Source organism: Salmo salar, chromosome 05 (genome assembly GCF_965601325.2).
Source record: "Salmo salar chromosome 05, fSalSal1, whole genome shotgun sequence".
In the NCBI taxonomy this organism is placed as follows: domain Eukaryota; kingdom Metazoa; phylum Chordata; class Actinopteri; order Salmoniformes; family Salmonidae; genus Salmo; species Salmo salar.
In genome coordinates this window covers 66,047,501-66,063,478 of record NC_138295.1, presented here as the reverse complement: position 1 = coordinate 66,063,478, position 15,978 = coordinate 66,047,501, and the positions used below count along the sequence as shown (strand labels likewise).

Below are 15,978 nucleotides of genomic sequence, written 5' to 3'. Positions count from 1 at the left end.
GTTCTTTTGTAGTTGTTTTTTTTCCCGTCATCTCACCATGAGTTATTATATCATGACTTATTTGTTTTACTGAAGTCTTTTTTTTTTACTTTTTTTTTTATTTTGATCGGTGGTGGTTAACCTTACATTGGACTTAACGCTATTGGACGTTGATATAAAATGCTCAGTTGAACTTGAGTGCTTTGTATATTATATATACATGTAAGAAATTATATGGGGGGAAAAATACCTACTAATTGGAAGGGGTGATTTATTAATTGCAGTATAATGTGTTTTCTGACTGAGATATGCAGTGTTGTACTTATTGTCGAGTCTTTGCACACTTACCTGTTGCTGCTTTATTCTGATCTTTTGTTGGTCTTGTGTTCGTCTCCTCTGGTTCCCCTCACCTTTACAACTGCTTCTAGAACATGTTTTGTTTAGAACGGCTTCTAGAACATGTTTGTTAAGGACTCCTTACATTTAATTTTTTTTAATAAAAAATGATATGAACTCTTGATTGGTGAAGGAAACCCAACCTGGCTAAACTAAACTGCTGAGCCTTTATTCGTGTGTGACTACAAGTATTTCAGCGTTCTACTTTTCTTTTAGTTTTAAACTCATCACTCCTGAATCCTGACGCTTTACTTTTGGCATGTTACATTTTTGAAAATTGAAGATGCTGTATACATTTTGAGTACCATATTAATTGATCCTAGGACTTGGAAATTATATATATTTACGTGAGATGGAAACAGTTTGTAGTGCTACATTTTGTCATGCACGTAAAAAATTGTGTATAGTTTTCTAATATTTCTTATGTTTGTACGATTGGATGATATATTATTTTTAGGTTGATTTATTTCTCCCCCATTTGGGAATTGTTTTGGCTTTGATACAGAGGCTATAAGGACTGCTGTGGTTTTCTGTCCAGAATCCTGTAGGTGGTTACCATATCATGCCGCCATTGTGGTTTTGTTTCCTTTAATCCAATGGACCACAGAGGGCTGTGTGTGAAGCTGGACTAAACAACTCCTCTCTGTGTTACTCATGGAGCTGTTGTCTGGCTCTCCTTTGATAGGTTAATGTGGAGTTGACTGTAAAATAATGAAGAATAAAGAAATACAATGATCTGTTACACAAGGCTTGTTGACTGGAATATTGGGGATTTTGTCTTCAATTATGGTTAACGGAACTTGTCTGTTCAATTCTTATGAATGAAACACACACGACCTTACAATAGACCTTGTCTAGCCTGTTAGTTCCTAAGGGGGACTAGTAGTGACTCTGACTGCAGCTGATTTTAGAAGTCTGGCCCTGTTATCAGAGCATCTTTGTCTGCGGTAACAGTGCATACACTACATGGAGGCATTAGTCCTATGTGTGACTGCTGGAAGTACAGTGCCTTCATAAAGTATTTACACCCCTTGAAGTGTTACACACTGAATTTAAAATTGATTAAATTGAGATTTTGTGTCACTGGCCTACACACAATACCCCATAATGTCAAAGTGGAATTATGTCTTTAGAATGTTTACTAAATAATAAAAAATGGAAGTCTGCAATGTCTTGAGTCAACTATTGAACCCCTTTTGTTCTGGCAAGCCTAAATAAGTTCTGGAATAGAATTTTGCTTAAGTCAAATAAGCATGGGCTCACTCTGTGTGAATTAATAGTGTTTAACAAGATTTGTTAATCACTACCTTATCTTTGTACCCCACACATACAATTATCTGTAAGGTTCCTCAGTCGAGCAGTGAATTTCAAACACAGATTCAACCTCAAAGACCAATTAGGTTTTCCAATGCCTTGCAAAGAACAGCACCTATTGGTAGATGGGTAAAATTATTAAGTTATTAATTACACTTTGGATGGTGTATCAATACACCCAGTCACCACAAAGTTACAGGCATTTTTCCTAACTCAGTTGCCAGAGATGAAGGAACCGCTCAGGCCAATGGTGACTTTAAATAGTTACAAAGTTTAATGGCTGTTAAGGAGAAAACTGACGATGGATCAACAACATTGTAGCTACTCAACAATACTACCTGTAACCTAAATGACAGAGTGAAAAAAAGGAAGCTTGTACAGGATAATAATATTCCAAAACATGTATCCTGTTTGCAATAAGGCACTAAATTAAAACTATAAAAATATTTGTAAAGAAATTAACATTGTCCTTCATACAAAGCGTTATGTTTGGGGCAAATCCAACACAACACATCACTAAGTACCACTCTTCATATTTTCAAGGTGGTTGTGGTTGCATCATGTTATTGGTATGCTTGTCATTGGCAATGACTAGGGAGTTTTTTTGTTGGTAAAAATAAACAGAATAGAGCTAAGCACAGGCAAATTACTAGATAAAAAAAACTGGTTCAGTCTGCTTTCCAACAGACACTGGGAGACAAATTCACCTTTCATACATTTACATTTACTTTCAGCAGGACAATAACCTAAAACACAAGGCCAAATATACACTGGAGTTGCTTATCAAGATGACATTGTTCCTGAGTGGCCCAGTTATAGTTTTGACTTAAATCGGCTTGGGAATCTATGGTAACACTTGATAATGGCTGACTAGCAATGATTGACAACCAACTTGACAGCGCTTGAATAATTGAAAAAAAGTAATGTGCAAATATTGTTCAATCCAGGTGTTTAAAGCTGTCAGACACTTACCCGAAAACCCTCACACAGCTGTAATCGCTGCCAAAGGTGATTCTAACATGTATTGATTCAGGGGTGTGAATACTTATGTAAATTAGATACTTTTATCCATTTTTAATTCAGGCTGTAACACAACAAAATGTGGAATAAGTCAAGGGGTATGAATAATTTCTGAAGGCACTGTATAACCACAAAGGGCTGTGTGTGAAGCTCGACTAAACAACTCCTCTCTGTGTTACTCATGGAGCTGTTGTCTGGATCTTCTATGAGGGGTTCATGTGGAGTTGACTGTAAAATAATGAAGAGTAAATACATAAATGATATGTTACACAAGGTCTCTTGTTGACTGGAATATTGGGGATTTTGCCTTCAGGACATCTGTCTATTCTTCTGCACAAAAGCGATGATGGTTTCGACAGAACTTGTTCAGTTCCTATGAAACACACACACATACCCAAAGACACTTTCTGTATGTGGGTGCTGTCTATGCAGCTGATCCATTTCTACCCCCCAGCCCTTTCACCTAAACCAACCACGAGAAGAAACCGGTAGAAGTCTACCTGAGAGCGTCATACATCACAGGATTGGAGACAACCACTGTAAAACAACAACGACAACTTTACTTCACACCACTGTTTACCATGGCTAGACAGACACAGACTGTGTCTCAAAATTGGTCCCATCAAATGAAATTGTGTTGTTTATTGTATTTGTATGTTTGACCATGGAAGCATATTTTTTGTTCACATCATGATAGCAGGTCTACAGAGCTTGCATATTTTGCCTTGTTGTTCTAATTGTGATCCACATAAAAAACACTCAAACTATCCCTATTTATAACACATTGTCACTTTTTCTCACTAACAAGTTGATTAGCAATCCAGAATCAGGATTGCTGTCATAGAGTAGTAAAGTATAAACACTTTCAGTTAAAGCTGACTCTTCCTGCTCAAGGGTGATTATTTCCTCAGAGTGTTAGTGACTAGGCATTCTAAGAGAAGAATTCCATCCACGTCCTATTTCAGTGTAGTATTTGTCCAATGTCAGTTAACCGGAATTGAGTTTACGGTGTGTTGAGATGGGTTCAAAGTGTGAGAATGGTGTAAGCTGAGTTTCTGTGGAACTCTTTCTGAAGAATATTTAGCTGTTATATACTTAGTGAGGGTATCATCTGAATTGATTGGGACACCCATTCTTGATAAAGATATTCTTGACAGAGATCATGGTTTCATTTTGATGCTGCCTGTAACCTCAAGGCTTCTCCAAGACACTATCCCTAGGGACACCTGTTACCCTCTCTGTACTCTACCAACTCTCTTTCTCCCTCTCTTGCTCTCTTTCTCCATCCCTTCTCTCTCTCCCTCTCATTGTCTCTCTCCTCATGGTGTTATTGTGTCACAACCAGACAGGCAGGTTCAGAATGGGGAATTCTCAGAGTAGAAGAAACTACATGACAGAAGATTTGCCAGAGGCTATCATCTTACTCTAGCAGACTGACGACAATGAGCTGCTATTATCCATGCTAAACCAACCCTCTCCTCCCATATCAGACAATGAGTATATTGTTTTTACCTTGTACCTCTGAATGTACGTACATATGGTACATACATATGGTTACTATTTCTTATTCAAATGCATTGGCTTGTGATGTATCTTTGTATCTGTGTGAATCTTTGAATGTCTGTCGGTTTGCATGCAGGTTTGCATGCGGTTTCCATCAACACACAGAGACGTGTACAAAGCTCTCCCTCGCCCTCCATTTATCAGGTATCAAGGTAAGACCCAAGTGCAGACTGTGTGAAGTAACAATGTTTATTGTAACCACAGGGGCAGGCAAACGACAGGTCAAGGCAGGCAGGGGTTGGTAATCCAGAGCAGAGGCCAAGGTACAGGACGGCAGGCAGGCTCAGAGTCAGGTCAGGCAGAGGTCGGTAATCCAGAGGTGGAGCAAAGGTACAGGACGGCAGGCAGGCTCAGGGTCAGAGACAGGCAGTGGTCATGCAGGCTGGTACAGGGCCAGGACAGGCAAAGGTCAAAAATAAGGAGGACGAGAAAAAGAGAGACTATGGAAAAACAGGAGCTGAGACAAACCGCTGGTAGGCGTGAACAAACAAGATAAACCGGCAACAGACAGACAGAAAACACAAGTATAAAGACACAGGGAATAATGGGGAAGATGGGTGACACCTGGAGGGGGGTGGAGACAAGCATAAGGACAGGTGAAACAGATCAGGGAGTGACACCATTTGGAAAATCTGACCATAACTCAATCCTCCTGATTCCTGCTTACAAGCAGAAAACTAAAGCAGGAAGTGCCAGTGACTTGCTCATTACGGAAGTGGTAAGATGACGCAGATGCTAAGCTACAGTACTGTTTTGCTAGCACAGACTGGAATATGTTCTGGGATTCTTCCGATGGCATTGAGGCGAACACTACATCAGTCACTGGCTTCATCAATAAGTGCATCGATGACGTCGTCCCCACAGTGACCGTATGTACATACCCCAACCAGAAGCCGTGGATTACAGGCCACATCTGCACTGAGCTAAAGGGTAGAGCTGCCGCTTTCAAGGAGAGGGTCTCTAACCCGGACCATCAAACAGGTAAGGCCTCAATACAGGACTAAGATTGAATTGTACTACACCGGCTCCGACACTCGTCGGAAGTGGCAGGGCTTGCAAATTATTACGGACTACAAAGGGAAGCACAGCCGCGAGCTTCCCAGTGACACAAGCCTACCAGACGAGCTAAATGACTTCTATGCCCGCTTCGAGGCAAGTAATACTAAAGCATGCATGAGAGCATCAGCTGTTCTGGAGGACTGTGTGATCACTCTCTCCGTAACCGATTTGTGTAAGACCTTTAAACAGGTCAACAATCACATGGCCACAGGGCCAGACGGATTACCAGGATGTGTATTCCGAGCATGCGTTGACCAACTTCACTGACATTTTCAACCTGTCCCTGACCGAGTCTGTAATACCAATATGTTTCAAGCAGACCATCATTGTCCCTGTGCCCAAGAACACCAAGGTAACCTTCCTAAATGACTACTGACCCGTAGCACTCACATCTGTACCCATGAAGTTCTTTGAAAGGCTGGTCATGGCTCACATCAACACCATTATCCCAGAAACCCTAGACCCACTCTAATTTACATACCACCCCAACAGATCCACAGATGATACAATCTCTATTGCACTCAACACTGCCCTTTCCCACCTGGACAAAAGGAACACCTATGTGAGAATGCTATTCATTGACTACAGCTCAGCGTTCAACACCATAGTGCCTTGTAAGCTCATCACTAAGCTAAGGACCCTGGGACTAAACACCTCCCTACGCAACTGGATCCTTGACTTCCTGAAGGGCCGCCCCCAGGTGGTAAGGGTAGGTAACAACACAAGTGCCACGCTGATCCTCAACACGGGGGCCCCTCAGGGATGTGTGCTCAGTCCCCTCCTGTACTCCCTGTTCACCCAGGACTGCATGGCCAAGCACGACTACAACACCATCATTAAGTTCGCCGACGACACAACAATGGTAGGACTGATCATCGACAACGATGAGACAGCCTATAGGGAGGAGGTCAGAGACCTGGCAGTGTGGTGCCAGGATAACAACCACTCCCTCAACGTGATCAAGACAAAGGAGATGATTGTGGACTACTGGAAAAGGAGGACCGAGCACGCCCCCATTCTCATCAACGGGGCTGTAGTGGAGCAGGTTGAGAGCTTCAAATTCCTTGGTGTCCACCTCACCAATGAACTATCATGGTCGAAACACACCAAGACAGTCGTGAAGAGGGCACGCAACGCCTATTCCTCCTCAGGAGACTGAAAATATTTGGCATGGGTACTCAGATCCTCAAAAAGTTCTACAGCTGCACCATCAAGAGCATCCTGACTGGTTGCGTCACCGCCTGGTATGGCAACTGCTCGGCCTCCGACCACAAGGCATGACAGAGTGTAGTGCGTACGGCCCAGTACATCACTGGGGCCAAGCTTCCTGACATCCAGGACCTCTGTACCAGGCGGTGTCAGACCAAAGCCCAAAACATTGTCAAAGACTCCAGTCACCCAAGTTATAGACTGTTCTCTCTGCTACCGCACGGCAAGCGGTACTGGAGCGCCAAGTCTAGGACCAAAAGGATCCTTAACAGCTTCTACCCCCAAGCCATAAGACTGCTGAAAAATTTATCAAATAGCCACTGGACTATTTACATTGACCCCCCCCCCCCCCCTTTGTTTTTACACTGCTGCTACTCACTGTTTATTAACTGTGCATAGTCACTTTACAAATTACCTCAACTTACCTGTACCCCCCACACATTGATGGTACCAGTACCCCCTGTATATTTTATTTTACCTTTATTTAACTAGGCAAGTCAGTTAAGAACAAATTCTTATTTTCAATGACAGCTTAGGAACAGTGGGTTAACTGCCTTGAACAGGGGCAGAACGACAGATTTTTACCTTGTCAGCTCGGGGATTCAATCTTGCAACCTTTCGGTGACTAGTCCAATGCTCTAACCACTAAACTACCTACCGTGTTATTGTTATATAACTATCTTGTGTTACTTTTTTTTTTTTTCATTTGTTTATTCAGTAAGTATTTTCTTAACTCTATTTCTTTAACTGCATTATTGGAAAAGGGCTTGTAAGTAAGTATTTCACAATAAGGTCTACCCCTGTTGTATTCGGTGCATGTAACAAATAAAATTAGATTAGATTTTATTTGGGCCTACCCGTTTGCACAGAAATGTGCTCTCCGGTATGCAAATGGCTCCTTTACCACAAAAACATAGTGACATAGACTAGAGATGCTGTTCAGCTAGTTTTGAAAACCAGGCCCTAGTCAACAGCTGTGACTAGGGTCTGGTTTCAATAACAGACTCTTTTGGCATAGAGGAACTATGTCACCTCCTAATTCACTACCTTATCCGCTTGAATAAAATAGTAGCTAGCAAGATAGAGATCAGAGGTAATTTTAATAAGTGCATTTTGCAATGAGCTAGTTTGGATCAACTGCTTTCACTAAAACCACTGTAAAGGTTTTGCCTGTAAACTTTGGTTTCCAATAACGCCGTTCTGGCATGTCTGCCTTGTGATTTGTTAGGAGAGTTGTCTGTCTGAAGACAACCCACGCCAGATTTTATTTTCCCTTATCAAAGTTTCCAAAATAGTTTGTTATTGAAACTAGGCCCTAGTCTCTGCTGTTGCCTAGGGTCAGGTTTCTGACTGTTCAGCAGCAGAGCAGCAGCCGAGTTCATTCATGGTATATTCTACTACTGTAGAGCCTGGGACTTTTGAGCTTTGAAGGACAGGGCTCCAGACTATGGAAGGAAGAGCTCAGTGTATACACATTTACTACAAGCACATGTGTTTGGGCACTAGGAAAATGCCAGCAGCACTCTGACTCTCTCTCACTCTCTTTCTTCCCGTGTCACAGTGGCATTAGGCCAACAGCCTAAATAGACAGCATATGTGTGCTCATCAGGTGAGCAGATAGTGAGAAGAAGCAGATACGGTGTCAAGATGTCAACAGACACAGAGAGAGAAGTTACACCTGCTTAAATGGGTAAATACAGTGCATTTGGAAAGTATTCAAACCCCACATTTTTGTTACGTAATTTCCCCCCCCCCCCCCCCACCCCCTCATCAATCTACACACAGTACCCCATGATGACAAAGCAAACAGGTTTTTCGAATTTTTTTCAAATGTATTCAAAATAAAAAACAGAAATACCATATTTACGTAAGTATTCAGACCCTTTGCTATGATACTCGAAATTGTGCTCAGGTGCATCCTGTTTCCATTGATCATCCTTGATGTTTCTACAACTTAATTGGAGTCCATTTGTGGTAAATTCAATTGATTGGGCATGATTTGGAAAGGCACACACCTGTCTATATAAGGTCCCACAGTTGACAGTGCATGTCAGAGCAAAAACCAAGCAATGAGGTTGAAGGAATTGTCCGTAGAGCTCCGAGACAGGATTTTGTCGAGGCACAGATCTGGGGAAGGGTAACAAAAAAATGTCTGCAGCATTGAAGGTCACCAAGAACACAACGGCCTCCATAATTTTTAAATGGAAGAAGTTTGGAACCACCAAAACCCTTCCTAGAGCTGGCCACCCGGCCAAACAACATTCTTATCCATTGCTTGCTAGCCAACTACGAATAACTTACAGTCACGTCAAAAAGTACACCAAGAATATCAGCAAAGCAGCTGCATTTGCATTTGAAAGGCTGTTTTATAGTGACATTTATTTGGATACATCCACAACAATGAACTAATGAGGCGCGATTTTGCCCTGCAAAGCAAATGTGCTCACTCGTCAGGACACTGTTGTTCAGAGGAGCTAGCCAACAACACAGCGAACACAATCACTTCAAACTGAAGCTGGAAAGACTGCAAAGTAGCTGCACTTCATTTCGTTTGACTTGTTATCAGCAAGGTTAACAAATCTCCGCTGTTGAAAACTAAATGTTAGTCTAAAATAAATGTGAGATAATGTCTAGATGCTTTTTATAGTGGAGATCAAGTTAATAAATTACCTGGCTGGGCTGATGAGATAATGGATTACGTAGTCAGATGGAACAGACTAAATAGGCATTTTAATGTAATAGATTTAGTCGGTGGTAACTTGTGGAATAGACACCCGCTGGAATGTGGTTTTAAACAACCAACATTCAGGATTAGACCCACCTGTTGTTTAATATCTCATATGTATCCTGCTGGATCAGCTCCTAGAAAAATGCTGTTTACTGTACACATCGCGCACAGAAACTGCCTATTCAGGAATCCAACACACGCCATGACGGTATACCCATAGCAAATTACAACATCCCCCATGATTTTTACAGTTAGAACATTTCACATTAATGTGGGTTTAGACACCATATGCAGTTCAGAAATAAATCAGCCCTGTATACCACAGAAAATTAACCAAAAGAAATATTGATAGATAAACACAGGGGCTTTTCACTGGGGACGGGGGGGACATGTCCCCTTCACATTCTGAAATTGCATTCCCCCCCCAGTTTTATCATTGGAATGTAATACAAAACAAAACAACAGTGTTTATCCGACTGGATAAAAAAATATACACAACCGGTCAAAGGTTTTCGAATACCTACTCATTCAAGGGTTTTTCTTTATTTGTACTATTTTCTACATTGTAGCTATGAAATAACACATATGGAATTATGTAGTAACCAAAAAAGTGTCAAACATATCAAAATATATTTTATATTTGAGATTATTCAAAGTAGGAGAGTGATGGTGTGCTGCATCAGATGACATATGTGAGAACTCCTTCAAGACTAATGGAAAAGCATTTTAGGTGAATCTGGTTGAGAGAATGCCAAGAGTGTGCAAAGCTGTCATCAAGGCAAAGGGTGGCTATTTGAAGAATCTCAAATATAAAATATGTTTTGATTTGTTTAACCTGTTAGGGCTAGGGGGCAGTATTGACACGGCTGGATAAAAAACATACCCGATTTAATCTGGTTACCACTCCTACCCAGTAACTAGAATATGCATATACTTATTACATATGGATAGAAAACACCCTAAAGTTTCTAAAACTGTTTGAATGGTGTCTGTGAGTATAACAGAACTCAAATGGCAGGTCAAAACCTGAGAGATTCCTTTACAGGAAGTGGCCTGTCTGACCATTTCTGGAACTTCTTTGCCATCTCTATCTTTTACTAAGGATCTCTGCTCTAACGTGACACTTCCTACGTCGTCCATAGGCGCTCAGAGCCCGGGAAAAACCTGAATGTCGTCATCCCAGCCCCAGGCTGAAACACATTATCGCCTTTCTCAAGTGGCCGATCAAGGAACTCTGGGCTTAGGCGCGTGACCTGGCCGCCCCCGTCTTTGTGATTTTTTCCTCTGTTTGCCGAAAAGGAGATTCCCGGTCGGAATATTATCGCTTTTCTACGAGAAAAATGGCATAAAAATTGATTTTAAACAGCGGTTTACATGCTTCGAAGTACGGTAATGGAATATTTAGATTTTTTTTGTCACGAATTGCGCCATGTGCGCGACCCTTCTTTACCATTTCGGATAGTGTCTGGAACGCACGAACAAAACGCCGCTATTCGGATATAACGATGGGTTATTTTGGACCAAACCAACATTTGTTATTGAAGTAGCAGTCCTGGGAGTGCATTCTGACGAAGACAACAAAAGGTAATCAAACTTTTATAATAGTAAATATGATTATGGTGAGTGCTAAACTTGCCGGGTGTCTAAATAGCTAGCCCGTGATGCCTGGGCTATGTACTTAGAATATTGCAAAATGTGCTTTCACCAAAAAGCTATTTTAAAATCGGACATATCGAGTGCATAGAGGAGGTCTGTATCTATAATTCTTAAAATAATTGTTATGCTTTTTGTGAACGTTTATCGTGAGTAATTTAGTAAAATGTTAGCGAATTCCCCGGAAGTTTGCGGGGGGTATGCTAGTTCTGAACGTCACATGCTAATGTAAAAAGCTGGTTTTTGATATAAATATGAACTTGATTGAACAAAACATGCATGTATTGTATAACATAATGTCCTAGGGTTGTCATCTGATGAAGATCATCAAAGGTTAGTGCTGCATTTAGCTGTCTTCTGGGTTTTTGTGACATTATATGCTAGCTTGAAAATGGGTGTCTGATTATTTCTGGCTTGGTACTCTGCTGACATAATCTAATGTTTTGCTTTCGTTGTAAAGCCTTTTTGAAATCGGACAGTGTGGTTAGATTAACGAGAGTCTTGTCTTTAAATAGCTGTAAAATAGTCATATGTTTGAGAAATTGAAGTAATAGGATTTGTAAGGTTTTGAAAATCACGCCACAGGCTTCAAGTGGCTGTTACGTAGGTGGGACGAATTCGTCCCGCCTAGCCCAGAGAGGTTAACACTTTTTTGGTTACTACATGATTCCATATGTGTTATTTCATCATTTTGATGTCTTCACTGTTATTCTACAATGAAGAAAACAGTAAAAATAAAGAAAAACCCTTGAATGAGTAGTTGTTTGAAAACTTTTGACTGGGAGTGCATACATATATATGCATATATATTTTATAAAACCAAAGTTGCGCCCCTGGATAAACATGACATTGTATGACAGAATTTATGCCTGTTTATCATGTCCATATCAGTGTCAAATAAAGTGTTACCTAAATTGCCTTGAATGTAAAATCCACAACCCACTTGGGCAAAAAACATACCAGTAGACTAAGCAAAATGGGAACATTCAAACCAAAGAGAGGATCACAGAGACACACTGTGTGATGTACCGTATGACGTGAAAGTTCCAGACAGTGGTCCACTCCACTCATAGGCTCATGCTTCTCCTCAGACGGTGTGGTGGAGTCAGCTGACCTGTGAAAAACACTCCATGGTCTACTACGGTGCAATGGATTGCAGGGTCAATGCTCTGAATGTCCTGGCCAACGGACCAACAGTTCTGAGGTGCTGTGGGTTCTATTGGTGTAGTAGACATGAAGAAGGAAGGTGAACTGATGGAATAAGAGTTACTGATGCACTTCCCTTCTGTCTGAGAGACTGAAGTCTCAGAGATAGGGCTAGAGACAGTAATGCCCTTTCTGGAATACTCATACACGTTCTTCATGAAGGCACTCTTGGTGTTGTGCTCCTTCTTGAAGAGGATGACGTAGCACTTGGGGAAGAAATGACAGCCGAGGACACCATAGTTGGAGATGAGGATGACCACCATCTCCACCGCTGGCAGGTACTTCCCCGAGGTGGTCATATAGACTGGCACGAATATCACCCAGGACATGAGGTAGAGGAGCATGCTGAAGGTGATGAACCTGGCCTCGTTGTACTTCTGTGGCAGCTTGCGGCCTTTAAACGCGCAGGCGAAACAAACAAGCGCCAGGACAGCGATGTAGCCCAGCATCACGCCAAACGCCACGTGGGAGCCCTCGTCACACTCGGCCAGCACAGTGGTGGCGAAGACGGTGGCCTTCTCCCGGGGGCTCTGCAGGACCAGCCACAGGGTGCAGGTGAGGACCTGTAGGGCCACGCAGAGACAGATGATGGCATAGGGTTGGTAGAGGCGGCGGAGAACGTCCTTCAGGTCAGGGTTGAGCTGGAAGGCCAGCAGGATCTTCAAGGACTTGACCAGGATGCAGGAAACACAGAGGGTGAAGCTGAGTCCAAACAGCACCTGACGCACCTTGACAATGAGATGAGAAGAAATGAGACAATGAGACAGAGCCGTATTCTCTCTTTGTATTTAAATTTGCTTTCCGTTTACAAACTAAATTCCTTACCACAAAGGTACAAAAGGTTCAGAACAATACACACACAATAAACCATGAATTTACAAAATAACACTGGTACATTCAGACAACGTCACATAACACTGCATTACAGCAGTGTTTCCCAAAGTGTGTGTACCGTACATACCTTACACTGTAGGCTGCTGGGATGTCCTACAAAGAACACAGCACTAACAAAACTTCCCACTAGGGAGAGCAGGATGATCTGGGAGAAAGGCCCCCCGGCAGCCTTCACAACGGGGGTCTGGTGATGGTGTAGGAAGAGCGCCCCCACCAGTAGAACCAGGACGATGCCCAGGGCCGCCAGCGCCAGCAGCACCACCGCGAAGCCATCCTGCCAGGAGAAGAACTCCAGGGTCTTATGGGTACACCCAGAGCTCCCTCCCAGGGACCACTCTCTCTTTGAATCACAAGAGAGACACTGGTCCATGTCTGGAGAGGAGGGTTGGAAGGGAGGATAGTGCTTGAACACCTGTTTAGCATTTAGAAATATGTTTGTTGTTGCCTAGTACTAACTGTTTTGGATAAGAACAGTGTTGGGAAATCTTAGGAAACATATTGAAGAAATGGAGGAAGATTGTGTAAACAACAGGGCAACTCCAGTTTACTGAGGAGAGTTAGAGTACGCGGGTGTGTATAGAGAGACAGTACAGGAGAACTAACCAGTGTTGTTGGAGTAGTGGTTCTCAGTGCAGTTGATGCATTCATAGCAGCAGGTGTGCTGACCCTCAGCAGTCTTCTTGAACTTACCAGGTTCACAGCTAGCTGAGCACACAGACACCACATCCTGCATTGGGATACAATGCACTAATTTAAATGGCTGACCCAAGAAAACTGTGACTGAAATCTATTAAAAGTAACATTCAAACAAGGCTTTATATGTACGACCAGTTTCCTGGACACAGTTTAACCTAGCTCTCGATTTAAAACCATGTTCAATAGACCAGGTGTATTCAAACTATTCAACCAATGATGAAATGCTCTGGTAATTATGAGTTTTGTGTTTTTTGTTTTGTTTTTTGATCATCACTGAGATCCAACAAAAATGTGTGATAACAGACAGGTGCTCCCAGTGTGTGCCAAGGTATGTGGTTTTCATATTCAAACAATCCCCATTGTTTCGTTGATTAGGGGTTATTTCATTTCCATCTTTACTTGTTGTACAGTTTGGCTGAGAAGTCTCTCAAACAGGTATGTTTAGTTTCTTTAGTCACTTTGAGGAAGAAAAAGTTGATTGTTTGACATTCCGGCTTGTTTGTGTTTGTGTCTCTCTATGTCAAGTGGGATAGGTTAATATGGATGTGTACTTGAATCTTTGTGTGGCAGCCTAGAAAACAGACTAAAAGAGAGTGAGACCTAACCTTAACCCTAACCCTAACCCTCAACCTAACCCTTACCCTCAGGTTAGTGATATTTTTGGTGTTTCCGTTGGTGTAGCTGAAGCTGTTGTTGATTGGATGGTACTCAGCTACAACCTCATGGACGTTGATGACCCCTCTCACAGACCTCCACAGGGTTACATCATAGCCCATGTTGATGTCTCCTTTCTGGTCAAACTTGTAGCTTTTCCCCTCCAGCTCAAACCGACTGCCTCTCAGGGTTTCAAGCACCTGAAATACAAGTTCTCATACCATAGACCCAAGCCATTTCCAAAATACACTGAGTATACAAAACATTGAGAACACCTGCTATTTTCATGACATCGACTGACCAGATGGAATCCAGATTAAAGCTGTGATCGCTTATTCATGTCACTTGTTAAATCCACTTCAATAAGTGTAGATGAAGGGGAGTAAATAGGTTAAAGAAGGATTTTTAAGACTTGAGACAATGGAGACATGGATTGTGTATATGTGCTATTAAGTGCCTTTGAACGGGATATGATAGTATGTGCCAGGTGTCAAGAACTGCAACGTTTCTGGGTATTTCACGCTCAACAGTTTCCTGTGTGTATCAAGAGTGGTCCACCACCCAATGGACATCCAACCAACTTGACACAACTGTGGGAAGCATTGGAGTCAACATGGGCCAGTATCACAGTAGACCACTTTCGACACCTGGTAGAGTCCATGCCCTGAGAAATTGAGGCTTTTCTGAGGGCAAAAGTGGGGGTGCGGCTCAATATTAGGAAGGTGTTCCTCATGTTTGGTATATTCAGTGTATATTAGAAGAGATACAGTATATAAGTAAAGTTTGATGTGCTGTAGACATGAGGAGTTGCGCATTAGCTACCTGCCAGGGTTGGACAGTGCCTGGTGTCATGCAGTCCTTTTTGCTGCAGATATTAGCCACTGCATGGGCGATGGCACTGACAGCCATGTCCACATTGAAGACTACGTTCGCATAGCTGTTGTTTAACAGGATCTCTGCTGCGGCTGTGGAGGAGGACACAACCTTAGGGTCTCCCGACCCGTTTGGCAGGGAGTAGAACTCCTTTAGGAAGGAGTTGTTTCCTATGACATCATTGCTGTCACTCAGATTCATCAGGTAGTGATGGAAAGGAGCCAGGTTCCCTCTTTTGAAGGTGAAGCCCACCACATGACCGATATCTGGGAGGTCCATCTTTCCCAGGGCCTCCTTGGACGAGGACCAGCTGTCACTGGCCACCCACACCCTTTCTCCCAGCCCCGACCCCAGACTCCTCAGCTCCTGGTATAGGTACATCATCTGAGTAGGCTTGGCGAATGACACCACCACCTTGACATTGGGGTTCCGGCGGAGGGTGGCGGCAACTTGTCTGACTGCTGATTCACCGTCAGGACTGGTTAGCGAATTAGGGAGGATCTCCTTGAAGGCCACACAGATGCCTGAGGCGGTTGCCTGGGAGAAGAAGCTGTCCAGGGCAGAACGGCCGTAGTCTCCATCCGTTGTGACCACGCCCACCCAGGTCCATTTGCTGTCGCTAAGCAACTGAACCATGGCCCGTGTCTGGTACAGGTCGCTAGGTACAGTCCTCAGGAAAGTAGGGAAACGGTTCTTGTCACTCAGGATGACGGCGGTGGAGGCGTAACTGATCT

At 42.8% G+C, this 15,978-nt stretch overlaps 1 protein-coding gene across 1 annotated transcript in view; it reads right to left on the bottom strand.

The window, feature by feature from the left end:
• Nucleotides 1-8,886: 8,886 nt before the first annotated feature.
• The window catches only part of LOC106605539 (G-protein coupled receptor family C group 6 member A-like), an 8,994-nt gene continuing 1,902 nt past the window's right edge, over nt 8,887-15,978 (bottom strand). The window contains exons 4-8 of the mRNA XM_014201311.3: nt 15,194-15,976; nt 14,359-14,571; nt 13,625-13,748; nt 13,089-13,393; nt 8,887-12,855 (exon numbers count right to left, since the gene is read on the bottom strand). Of these exons, the coding sequence (XP_014056786.2) occupies nt 11,989-12,855; nt 13,089-13,393; nt 13,625-13,748; nt 14,359-14,571; nt 15,194-15,976 (2,292 nt within the window). The 3' untranslated portion in view covers nt 8,887-11,988. The remainder of the gene's footprint in view (nt 12,856-13,088; nt 13,394-13,624; nt 13,749-14,358; nt 14,572-15,193; nt 15,977-15,978) is intronic.